This window comes from Lolium perenne, chromosome 7, assembly GCF_019359855.2.
Source record: "Lolium perenne isolate Kyuss_39 chromosome 7, Kyuss_2.0, whole genome shotgun sequence".
In the NCBI taxonomy this organism is placed as follows: Eukaryota; Viridiplantae; Streptophyta; class Magnoliopsida; order Poales; family Poaceae; genus Lolium; species Lolium perenne.
Window position 1 is genome coordinate 305,741,733 of NC_067250.2, and position 12,005 is coordinate 305,753,737.

Here is a 12,005-nt window from a genome sequence, read left to right on the forward strand (position 1 = left end):
ATGGAATTGTGTGGTGACGGTCTCTGCTACGAGGTAAACCTTTGAGGTTCAGAGGAAACATCCTGAAATCGGCCAAGAATTCTAGCAATGACTGGTAGAATTTGTTCTTTTTTGAAATGGACGCCCCTTTATTACTTAATCAAGCAATTATACTCGGCCTCTGACAAATAGTTCCAAAGAAAAAAAAAATAGGCGAATTATATATCATTCATGAGCAATTGTAGAACGCCTAAGGTGATGGTGAAAGCTCAATCCGTAGATTATGCTGCCATTCATGTGGGGAAAAAGTATCCATCGCCGTATCCTCCAACCGTTTACAGACCTCCGTAAATAGGTCTCGGTTCTCCACTCTCTGTAGTGCAACCACGAATGGAGAGTAGCGGTGCATCTGTAAATAACCTGCAAAAGAGAATAATTCTTATCATTAAAAACTTTGTCATTTCTGCATAGCCATAGCGACCATATAAAGGCAATCGCTCCCACCCTGTGATCAATACCATGAAGCCAATTCCCAAAGATATTGGTTACACTGGTCGGAGAATACAGATCCGAACCTACTTGGATGCATGACCATATAGATCTGGCAAAGCGGTACTGGAAGAACAATGGTTTAATTGTCTCATTGTGATGACAGAATATACACTTAGTACTCCCAAGCCAATTTCGTTTCAGAAGATTATCTTTGGTTAGGATTACCCCTCGACGTAAATACCATTTTTAAAAAAAATTTAGCGGTATTTTCATCTTCCAAATCTTCTTGTTCTTATAACCTGAAAAATATCAGGTTGGATAATTGCACTTACAGTGAACTTTCTAGTGGATTGTAAGTTCCAACGAAACTCATTCGGCCCTTGGGATAACTGAATGGATTCCAACGAAGAAATAAGGCATTCCACGTAATAAGCCTCTGGCCGTATAAATCTCGTCTAAATGTCACAGATGGTGGTGAGGTCGCTATTACTATATAGTAAATTTGCATCATTGGGTAGAATTTGTTCTTGAACAGGTAAATGTAGAGAATAAATTTGCATCATACAGGCCAGTCGCCCCCTTTTCCGGTAACTTGTGCAGTTGGTCTGAATAAATAGTTGGAATTTCAGTAGTGGGTGAACAAACGTCAACGTTGACGGTGTGTTGCTTGCTCGTCTGAATAGTGAAAGCCAGATTATCAATATCGAAGACAGAAAAGAGAAGAAGCGATCCAGTCCAATCCAAGCTATTTAGTCAGGGTACCAGATAACAGAACAAATTTATTACTGGGATAATTTATCTCCTTTCCGCAGTTGAAAAATTAACAGTTTCTCGTTGTACCTGGATGATGTTCCCTGTTTTCCTTTATGCTGTATATATAATGGAAATCGATCTCCCCAAGATCGCTTGGACAAAGGTGTAAAATTAAAAGTTGACACAGCCCCAATCATGGTACTCATTGAAATCTTTAGAAATATGGCTGTCCAATCATCCTCATCAGTCATCAAAGTAGAAAGACTTCTCTTTTCTTCTCCACCTGATCATGTAAATCATCCTTGAAGAGCAATGCCAGGATTGGAGCGCGCGCGTCACGGCCGGGGGCAGCGCCAGCCCGCGCTCATCCGCCATGGACTGACATGAGGATTAAGTGATTAACTGGCGGTGGCGGCGTTCGACCAACCGAGGAGGTGACTCGGCGGCAGCGCTCCTCGAACACAAGCTGATCGAGTCTGTCACTGTAACTGACGAGAGAGAAAGAGAGAAAATTACAAAAAACCACCACATTACAGGCAATGGTTTCAAAAAACCACCACTATTCGGAAAATTTTCAAAAAACCACCAGTCTACAGGTAACACGTAACAGATAGCACTGACTTGTCTCTAATGCTGGTTTAATGGCCAAACTGACATGTGGGTCCCGCTATCATGCTGATGTGGCGACTGATTAATGAGAAAGAGAGGAGCCCCATATATTGGTTCTAGCTTTGGGCTTATTTGTAAATTTTAGTGGGTCCCACTTGTCAGATAGCATTACTTTTCTCTTTTTTACTGTATTTTTCTATTTCTCCTATAATTTTTTCTCCTTTTTTCCTGGGCGTTGACCCGTGCTCGAGCCTAAGCTAGCCGAGGCCTGCTCGCCGGCGCCCGCGCCACCTGGCCGGCGGCGGAGCTCGTCCCGTCGGCTCCTTGTCAGACCTCGCCCGTGCCTGCCCTGGATGGCGCTCGCCCCGCGTGGCACCTTGCCGGAGCTCGCCCTAAGGCACCTGCCCGACCTCGCTCGCGCCGCTGCACGGCCCGCCGCCGGAGCTCGTCCGGCGTGCCACGGCCGAGCGCGCCCTCGCCGCCCCTCGAGCCGCCGCGCTGCCCCCTCGCAGATCTAGCCCGTGTTGGCCATGGACAAGCTCGCCCCGCGCCGCCCTCTAGGAGCTCGGCTGCGGTCGCCGGCGGGGCTCCACAGGTCGGCGTCGATCTCGTCCGCAGTTACACGCATCCAGGCGCCGATGTTGAGGCAGCGGGGCTTCCTCCGCCATTAATTTCTCGCCGGAGCCCTAAGCGGCGCGGCAATCGAGCGGCGGCCGCACGAGGAGAAGGCCGCGGCGGGGACGACACGCGGTGGCCATGGCGAGGCACACGCGCCCAGGAGAGGGCGGCGGCGAGGGCCAGCTTGCCGGAAATCCAGCCGGAGTTGAGCCTAGCGCCGGCGGTCGAGCACAGGCTGCAGCGGTTGGTTCTGCACGTGTTTTTTCTTTTTCGTTTGAGAGAGAAAGGAGAAAAGATACTCACAAGTGGGTCCCAGACTTTTTTACATAAAAGCCCAGAAATAGAACCAATCTTTGCTGCTTCTCTCCCTGGTCATTATGTGTGCCACGTCAGCCTGACAGCAGGACCCACACATCATTTTTGTTATTAGACGAGCATCTTAGACGAATCAGTGTCATCTGTTACGTGTTACTTGTAGATTGGTTGTTTTTTGAAAATTTTCCGAATAGTGATGGCCTTTTGAAACCATTGCCTGTAATGTGGTGGTTTTTTGTAATTTTCTCAAAGAAAGATGACGCGCGATATAGTGACGATAGTACAGGAAACAACCTTTTGCTGGTTGGTTTTGGATCGGTCGATTCTGAATCAAGGGCGGAGTTCACGTACCAGGTCTTGTTCGATTTCAGGCAAATCCACCAGGTTTGAGGTATATTGAGGGGTACTGCATCCTGAATCTTAGCGGCCTGAAGGGTGTCTGTAGGAGCACAGGCGGACCTTAGTGGGGGCGAAATGGGCCGTCGCCCCCCCAGCAAAAACAAGATTTTACTAGTACCCAGTAGTATTTTCGGCCCATAAGAGGGATAAGGCCTTATCTCTTTTCCCCTTCCTAGTCTGCATCGTTGGTTCGAAAAAAAAGGCTCGTCTGCATCGACGTGAGGACGTCAGCAACCGCGCTCCTGATGCCGGTCGACCGCATCCCGTTCCTCTGCCTCCAGCGCTGCTTCTCCGTTGGAGCTCCACCATCTCCTCTCAATCTGCTGCTCGCCCAATCCCACCTCCAGGGTGCCCGCTCGCTCGAAGTGCCTCCCGGCGACCTCGGCTGAATGTTGCAGCTGCGAGCTACTGCCTACCGGCCGGCCGGCCAGCGAGCCAGCGAGGAGAACCCTCTCCGTTCTACGAGTTTCCCACCAGCTGCTAGCTGCTGGTAATTTCTCCTCTCATGCTGCAGTCCCAATTTTAATTCATCTCTAATTCTTGCATCTTAGATTTAGGGAAAACTCGAGCTAGGTATAGAGTTTTGCCGTAAAATTAAATTGCGGTTTACAGATTTTTGTTTCTTTGTGTAGGTAGGAAGTACTGATGGGCAGGCCGCATGGGCAAAACCATTAATTCATTTTACAAAAAAGTGAGAGATGAATTTGAAGTTAATGAAGTAATTCCTAAACGTGAAGAACCAGTGTTTGTTCATGTCCATCCCCATCTCTTGTTGCTCAAATATGAACAACAAAATTAGAAAGAGAAGGTTACATCGTACCCACTGATCAAAGAGATGATGTAGTGTAATAATTAATTATAATACTACATGGTTCTATGACAACCTGTAGCACATCACATAGTTCTTTTGTTCTGGAGTAGTTTAGGCATATATTGCTGCTAGAAGTTTATTTTGTGGAAAAATCAATCCAATTATATCAGTTTCTAAAAATACTATAAATTCTAGCTTGTTGCTGCATAATTTCATTTTCCATAAAATTTACATGTTATTTTCGCGGCTTCGCCCTCCCAAAGATTTTCTGCAAGGTCCGCCACTGTGTAGGAGGACAGGTAGTTGTGATCCCCCAATTTCCTGCAAGAGGCCATAATTTAGACGTCAAAAGGTTCTCGTTCGCTGTTATTCAAAAAAAAAAAGATTCTCATTCAGATAGGTCAAAAGAGAGCAAATAAGAGCATGCTTAAATAGTTAAAAGGTATACTTACCTTGGTTGTATCGCGTATAGCAAATTGAATGCAAATGCCAAGAAGGAGGGTTGTTCCGGTGCTCCCCTAAACTAAGTTGAAGGGTTATAATTGGGTTTTTTTTTCCATGTGTTGGGTCCGCCAAAACCAATATCCAACCTATATACCAGTCTGTATTGATACAGTATGTGTATGTTGTGTAAGAAGAAAAAAACAAAGGTCGCATGACCAATTAACGATCTCATCCGATTAAGTACCGCCCCACGTCATGTGCATGCATTGTTTTGAAACCGTAGATACGTACAAAAAAAACGGTACAACAAAACGCGGGCCATATGGGTCTGCACTAGGATGTACGGACAATGGGCCAACACTGAAATTACGATCTTGCCTCCGCTTACGAACGGATATGAAAAGATCTCCACCGTTGTTATGTTTGATGCTTTTAGATTTTTCTAGGGGAGGAACGCCGGAGCAGAAGTGGCCAAGAAGATACACAACCCACCGACTATAAGGTATGCAAATCCAAGAAATTCGTTCTTGCCTTCAAGCCACGTTGCAGTGGAGAGGACCAACTTTTTCTTGCCACTAAAGCTATATGTATTGTAGTTGTTAATCAGCTTCACTATTATGGTATCGTTCACCTTGAGATCAACACATATCCTCCCATATAACTTTCTGACTGTTGGAAGTGCTGCCGTCCGCAGTGAAGTGATAGCCTTGCAGGGTCATAGACCGATTCTTCCATACCAACTTAGTTGACGTTGTCATTTTCATAACAACCGGTACATCATAGGTTGATCCAACCCAATCCTCTCATACTAGGGGTGGTGGGGGGGGGGGGGGACAGCCCCCCATGCCAATGAAATATATTTGCGTAACAACCCTTCGTAATTTGCCACTTTGCCTTCCAAAATTGGTTAAGGTTTTGTTTACTTCTCTCGTATTTTTTCTCTCTCAATGGATATGGAGATGGAAGGGGATTTGGTGTTCACTCAATCCACTCAAATACCCTTCCCCAAAAATACACTAGTATGATAAAAAAATAAATTTAGGCAAAAAAATGTGGAGATGTGAGGAGATGGGGGAGGATATCTCGAGATTATTTCGTTGAAACCCGGAGAAGTAAGCGGATCAGTGGGGATTTTTCGGGATCCAAAATAATCCCCTCCTATCCCCGTAAATAAGCTTGAACAATTATTGTAACCATGACTGCAAGCGGCACAGTTTGCGGGGCGGATTGCTTGTCCGAATAGCACAGTCTAGTTATTGAACTCTGTAGTGCAATTTGCACTGTTCCATGCCTTTTTGAGGGACAAAGCAGCGCCGTTCTGCAGCCCTAATTGTAACCCAATCATTCAGTTGAGTAGTGCCAGTGAGCATCCTTATGTAGTCTTTGGATATGGTCCGTTCGGGATGTGCCCAAGCTTGTTATCCGTAATATTAGGGGGCGCACATGCATGATTATTCCGATCAATTATCTTCACAACCTACAATTCAGTCAGCAATTCAGCATAAGTAAAGTCAGAAACTGCCACAGTGCCTATCTTAACAATAGGCGTAGAAGACAGCAGGCGCCATACATCTCGTGCAGATAGCTGCGGAAGGACACCAACCGGGATAAAGAGGACTCCCACAAGGAAAAACACCGAGACAACCTGCATAATACAAGCCAAAATATATAGTAGGTATATATGTACGACGACTTTTCCAGGCCGTGGCGATCGTGGCCGACGGGCGGTATGGCAAGGTCGTGCTTGCTAGCCATGGGGCACTGTGAGGCGGTGCAGGCCGCCATGAGCCTCGACAAGGCCTCGGTGGCGACGAAGCGGCGCGATGTATCTTGAGACTAGTCGGACTATCTGGCTCGAGGCCAGCCGGACTATATGTGTATTGCTGGAAAAAGGACCGCTCATTTCCCCCCCTCCCCGCTCTCCTCACGCTACAGTAGCTGAGTGACTCCCACCGGAGACCGGGACGATACGATGGCCTCTCTGCCGGCGTAGCCGGTCGGAGATGGCCTAGGGGAGGCGCCGGAGCTAGGTTAGTGTATAGTTCTAGTAGATCTAGGTTTTCTTGGCTTTATGCCGGAGTTTGGCACTTTGCCAGGAGTTGGCTGCTAGATCTCTTGGCCGAGATCTGAAGCTGGCCTGCGACCTTCTTCTCCGACGAGTTACTCCGGCGGTCGGAGTCAGATGCGGTGAAGATCTGGGCGGCGGGCTACTCCAAAAAAAGGGGCCTTTATCCCGTGCCAAGCACAAGCTCCTCTGGGCAGTCCTGCTCCTTTCTCTGGCCGGCCATGGCGGTGAGGGGGGAAGAGGAGTTGCGGCTGTTCAGGAAGCGGTGGCTTGGAGACGGCGGGGAATAGCTGCTGCGTCGGAGAGCTTCTTTGCTCTCGTTTCAGGAGTTCTTCAGCGGAGGACTCAAGCCGGCGGTCACCTCCGCTCTGCCTCTGCTCATCATGGTCGAAAGGCGACCCTCCTAGGCCTCGATTCGATGGTCTATCTACCTCCAGGCTTCATGCCGATGCGGAGGATCTTCAGCTCCGGCTGCTGCGCACCTTCCAGTGGTGCTGGTCCCCGGTGCCGGTATTCCTGGCGCAGCGGCGGAGCTCAGTGCTCGATGGTGGAGAAGGATCTCGAGTACCTGATTGCTTTTTATCTTTTTGTCCTGAGGACCTTGTTGTAATTTCTGGGGTTGTTTCTGCAGTTCCTGGTTTGTCTGTGGACTCCCTTGTAACTTCTTCATCCACCGTTTATAAATGAGGCAGCATCCGGGTCCTTCTGGACCCGTACCCGTTCAAAAAAAATGTATCGCTGAAGACGCGCCGTACTATCTGGCGTCCTCTTGGCTGGACAATCCAGTGAACATTTGGACGCTTCTTCTTGCGCCGGATGTCTTGCGCTACCGGCTGGACTGTCTTGTGAATGATATACGGTGGGATATAATGGGTTTAGATCCAGGCTTAGGATGGCTCGCAATTAATTAATTAATTTATTAATTACAAAGAGCCTAAACTGACTTTGGGGAGGATGCTGTACTGGAGCAAGCAGGGGGGGCTTTAATTGGGTGCGAAGTTTTAACCCTTCACGATCTTTTATAGCAACTCCAATAGTATAGCCGGTTGCTGGCTATAAGTAAGATGCCATATCATCTATAGTCAACATGTAGTCAACAAGTACAATAGTTGGCTCTAAGAACGTACTACTTTTTCAATGGATGACCCACCTTTCATTTACACACCTTGCCTAGGAGCACGTGCTAGAGCTAGCTCTTGCATAAGAGCTCACTCACATTCTCTCTCCTCTTCTCTCTCATCCAACTAGACACAAATATATTATTTTAATCCTTGTAGCCAGCTGACTAGACTTTATTGTACTTGCTCTTATTAGCCTTGTGCCACAGGATGACGACGGCGTCGCTCATAGGTGGTGCCCCGAAAGGAGTCCACAACAGAAACACCTGAGGCACACATCACTACATCAGCACGTCCAACTATATAAACTTTATCGAAGGAGAGTGCAGCGGCCATTTGGAAGTAGTACTTCTTTCTAACACTGACGAATCCAACCAGCAGGATTGTCGTCATCAAAGCAAGGGAAATCCATCAAGACCCTTGCTGATTGATTTCATGAATTGGGCATGCATGAATGCCTGCCTTCATAATTGCGCCAATAATCCTGCCATTTCTGGCGCATATTTGCTTGCTGAAAGTTGTTAAAGGCTAGAGTTATGGGTGTTCCTGCAGGTGTAACTGAACCCAAGACTGCATCTGTCAGAACTGTACAGACCATATTCTGGAGGGGAGTGTCTGATGTTGCAGTGTGGGTGGTTTCTGGGTCAGATTACGCCATGTTTACATTCGTGCTATTGGGATCTATAGCTTGAACTGGGTACAAAGGTCTTCCTGCTTTGGGTGGATGCTGCCCAAATGTCCCTTGATTTGCCTCGCTTCCCGTTTCAGATCTGCTTTCTCCTGTACCGACTGTGATCAAGTTGGAAGAAGAGGAACTTTACACCGAAACCAGTTCGCCCGAATCAAACAACTGATGCAACTAGAAACTCGCCTAAGATGCAGCTCAGCTCAGAATCACAGAATATTATGAAATCGACAAACGGATCCCAGGAAACTACAAACAATTTATTATGAAATCGCCTACGTCCCCCCGTCTCTGCCCCTGTAAAGGATGAGGCGTTAAGTAGGAACCACGGTCGTAGATACAGGGCAACGTAGCTCAGTGTCGAAAGCTTCAGGGTTCAGACAGGAGCCTGACACGTGTCCACCTACATCCTGAGTCTTAGCGGCCTGAAGGGTGTCTGTTCCAGGACAGGTAGTTGTGATCTCCCAGTTTCCTGCGGAAGGCCATAATTTAGACGTCAAAAGGCTCTCATTTAGATAGGTCAACGAGAGCAATATCGATGCAGCGTGCTTAAATAGTTATACTGACCTTGGTTTTATCACGTATAGCAAGGTGAATGCAAATGCCAAGAAGATACACAGCCCACCGACTATAAGGTATGCAAACCCAAGAAATTCATTCCTCCCTCCAAGCCAGGTTGCAGTGGAGAGGACCAACTTCTTTTTGCCACCGAAGCTATATGTATTGTAGTTGTTACTGAGCTTCACTATTATGGTATCATTCACCTTCAGATCAACAGATATCCTCCCATATAACTTTCTGAATGTAGGAAGTGCTGCCGTCCGCATCCAAACAATAAGATCCTCTTGCTCGCTCAACTGTCACATAAAATGAGAACTGACATAAATAACTACTACAAGGTTTTTTTTTTCTGTGGGCAACTCCTACAGGTATTCCATAACAAGTGAAACTTCTTTATCCAAGTGAAAAAAAGAACACAAATTAACTGTTGTTCCATATTAAGATGCTGAAGGCTACACAGATATGCAACAACGTGATAGTACAGAGTAAGAATTTGCATACCGGGATGCTTGCGTTAAGCATTTTTCCACCTATGAGCGCACCATTCTGGAAGTTGCTTGGGTAGACATTTTTGGCAAATTTGTGCTCCCTATCACTTTTCCAGGAGATGTCCTTCTTATCCACTGTCAAGTTCTCATTACCGCGAGTGAAGCTATATGTGTCATTGAACAGACTCCAGGCAATCAGACCACAGGGCACAATTGGTTTTCCATCCGCTGTGAACCTCTCAGGTTCACAGGACGTTGTCTGATTTGCCTTCTTATAATCCCTTAGCTGTGCATCGTTTCGGCTCTTCACATACCTGAAATCGGAAGTGTTACACATGCTATGGTGCTAAGCCCCCAATACATGCTATTCTTAGCATACGGTAGTCAAAGTCATTGGTTAATACGTTGCGTAATATGCCTTTTTCAATTTTGAATATCCATTGGCAGTTTGGAAAGAAACATGAAAGGAATAACTGTGAAGTTGTACCAGAAGTTATTGACTGAAGACATCAAGAAACATTACCTCCTATGATTTTGATAGAAGTTGTCAAGCTGGTAATACACGAAGATTGGCTGCTTCATATCCTTTTTAACCTGCACAGATAAGATAATGTCAGGGCCTCAGGGGTGGGGGGCACAGCCCCCCATGCCAATAATTTTTTGCCTAACAAGGTCACTTTGCCTGCCAAAACTAGTAAGCTTGAACAATAATTGTAACCCAATCATTCAGTTATGAGTATTACCCTGAGAGTCCTTGTGCAGTCTTTTGATATGGTCTCGTTGCGGATGTACCCAAGCTTGTTGTGAGTCATGTTAGGGGGCACGCATGCATGATCATACCGGTCAATTATCTCCACAACCTGCATTCAGTCAGCATATGTAAAGCCAGAAAGTGACACAGTGCCTATATTAACATTAGGCGTAGAAGACACCCAGCGCGTACATCTCGTGCAGCTAGCAGCGAAACAACGCCAACTGGTACGAACACGATTCCCACAAGGAAAAACACCGAGACAACCTGCGCAGCACAAGCCAAAACATACGTGAGCTGCTCCAGAAAGCGTATTCGTGTCCTCTAGGAAGTAGCAGCACCGTAGCCTGTAGAACGAGTAAGCATACCCATTTTGGAGTAAGGATCGGCTTACAGGCCGGCAGCTCTTGCTGAGTGAACTTTGAATCTGCGCATGAGAATTTAATGGTAGTAAGAATCGACCTACATAACAGAAACCACGAGAGCAACAACACTATGTCAACACCCTGATCCCATAGACACAGGGATGCAAGTAATTTCATCAGGTAGTAATATTTCGGGCTGGGGGGGGGGGGGGGCATGGCCCCTCTTCTTGGCCACAACATATCTCCGCTCATAGATTGGAAACTGCTACACTAGATTGGACGTATTTTTTCTGGGCCAAACGAGCAATAATCAATCACTAGGGTTGTCAATCTGCTGCTTAGCAATGGGTGTAGTGCAGCTAAATTACGCTTCCACCGTGCCGCAACACCAACCCCAAGAGCAAACAGGGCAGACGGGGAAGAAAGGCGGGTAGATCTCACTCACACTTGGGCCTGTTCCTCCTGGGCGCGTCCCCATCCGCGCCGGATCCGGCGTTGCCCGTGACGGCCACGTTGCTGGCCATCCCCGGCCCCAGAAGAGAAGAGGCGGCTTCTGCTGGCGATTCCGGGCGGCTGGCTGATCTCGGGGCTCCCGGCTCTTCTTGGCTTGCTAGCTTGGGGAAAGGGAAGGAGGAGGATGACTGCGGTGGGTGCTGGCGTGTTCGTGTCGATCCGGCGCGCGGAGGACGACTGCGGTCCGCGGTAGTCCAACATGGTCAACACAAAAAGTCTTTTAGTTTTATCTTTTTATAATGATCCAGAGTTAATTACACAAAACCACGCACCTATGACAAAAACCCACAATTTTTTTTACGAAAAATTACGCCGATCTAATCATCAATAGTAGTACAAACAGATCCAAAAAGGAATAAAAATTACAAGTAGGTCTTTAGACCACCTAGCGAGACTACATACACTGACACGAGCCGAAGGCATGCCACCGTCATCGCCCCTCCATCACCGAAGTCTGGCAAAACTTATCGTAGTAGAGCTTGTTGTACTACATAATCGGGAAGTCGTCGTGCTAAGGTCCCATAGGACCACCGCACCAGAGCAGCAACTGTTGCTAAAGATGACAATCGTAGATCGGAAGAGACTGACCTTAAACCACACAAAGGAATAGGAAAACTGCTCGGATCCCATGAGATCCGCCGGGAACACAACTTAAGGATAGAGCGGGGAAGACCTTATTCTAACTTAAGGATGTAGCCGCCGCATCACCATCCTGAAAAAAGACACTGAAAACAACCTAATAAGGAATGAAAACCCTCCGCCGATGATAAAAAAACCCACAACTTTTGAACATAATAATTTCAGAAAGACACAATTCTAGTCTAGAGCTAATACCTGACGATATTCTTTGGAAATTTAAGATATATCAAGTAAAGTTAAAATATTTTTATGGAAAGTTTTGCATGGGACTGTTCCTCTCTATTTTATCCTCGCTAATAGGCACATCCCGGTGGCTGGACAATGCCCATTGTGTGCTCAAGGTATTCGTCATTTGATTTTTGATGTACTAGAGCAAAAGAAGTTTGGCAATCACTAGGTC

General features: G+C 46.9%; 1 protein-coding gene and 1 long non-coding RNA gene across 2 annotated transcripts; one reads left to right on the forward strand and one right to left on the reverse strand.

Moving 5' to 3' along the window:
* Positions 1–3,362: 3,362 nt before the first annotated feature.
* LOC127311891 (uncharacterized) lies at positions 3,363–4,591 on the forward strand. Its single transcript, XR_007857961.2, has 2 exons — positions 3,363–3,655; positions 3,798–4,591. It is a non-coding gene; the product is annotated as an uncharacterized lncRNA (long non-coding RNA).
* Positions 4,592–8,486: 3,895 nt separating this feature from the next.
* LOC127311890 (ALA-interacting subunit 3) lies at positions 8,487–11,147 on the reverse strand. Its single transcript, XM_051342376.2, has 8 exons — positions 10,899–11,147; positions 10,457–10,515; positions 10,281–10,355; positions 10,081–10,197; positions 9,861–9,931; positions 9,351–9,651; positions 8,856–9,145; positions 8,487–8,760 (listed from the first exon to the last, which is right to left on the reverse strand). Exons 1-8 carry the CDS (start codon positions 10,975–10,977, stop codon positions 8,706–8,708), a joined length of 1,047 nt encoding a protein of 348 aa, XP_051198336.1. The 5' UTR covers positions 10,978–11,147; the 3' UTR covers positions 8,487–8,705.
* Between the last annotated feature and the right edge of the window lie 858 nt (positions 11,148–12,005).

What these genes read in the sequence shown, in the direction of transcription:
- LOC127311890 (XM_051342376.2), bottom strand. Translation starts at nt 10,977, where the DNA reads ATGGCCAGCAACGTGGCCGTCACGGGCAACGCCGGATCCGGCGCGGAT. An exon ending in TTCTATCAAAATCATAGGAG is followed by an intron (nt 9,652 to 9,860) that starts GTAATGTTTCTT and finishes TTCCGATTTCAG; the next exon opens with GTATGTGAAGAGCCGAAACG. An exon ending in TGCTTAACGCAAGCATCCCG is followed by an intron (nt 9,146 to 9,350) that starts GTATGCAAATTC and finishes TTTATGTGACAG; the next exon opens with TTGAGCGAGCAAGAGGATCT.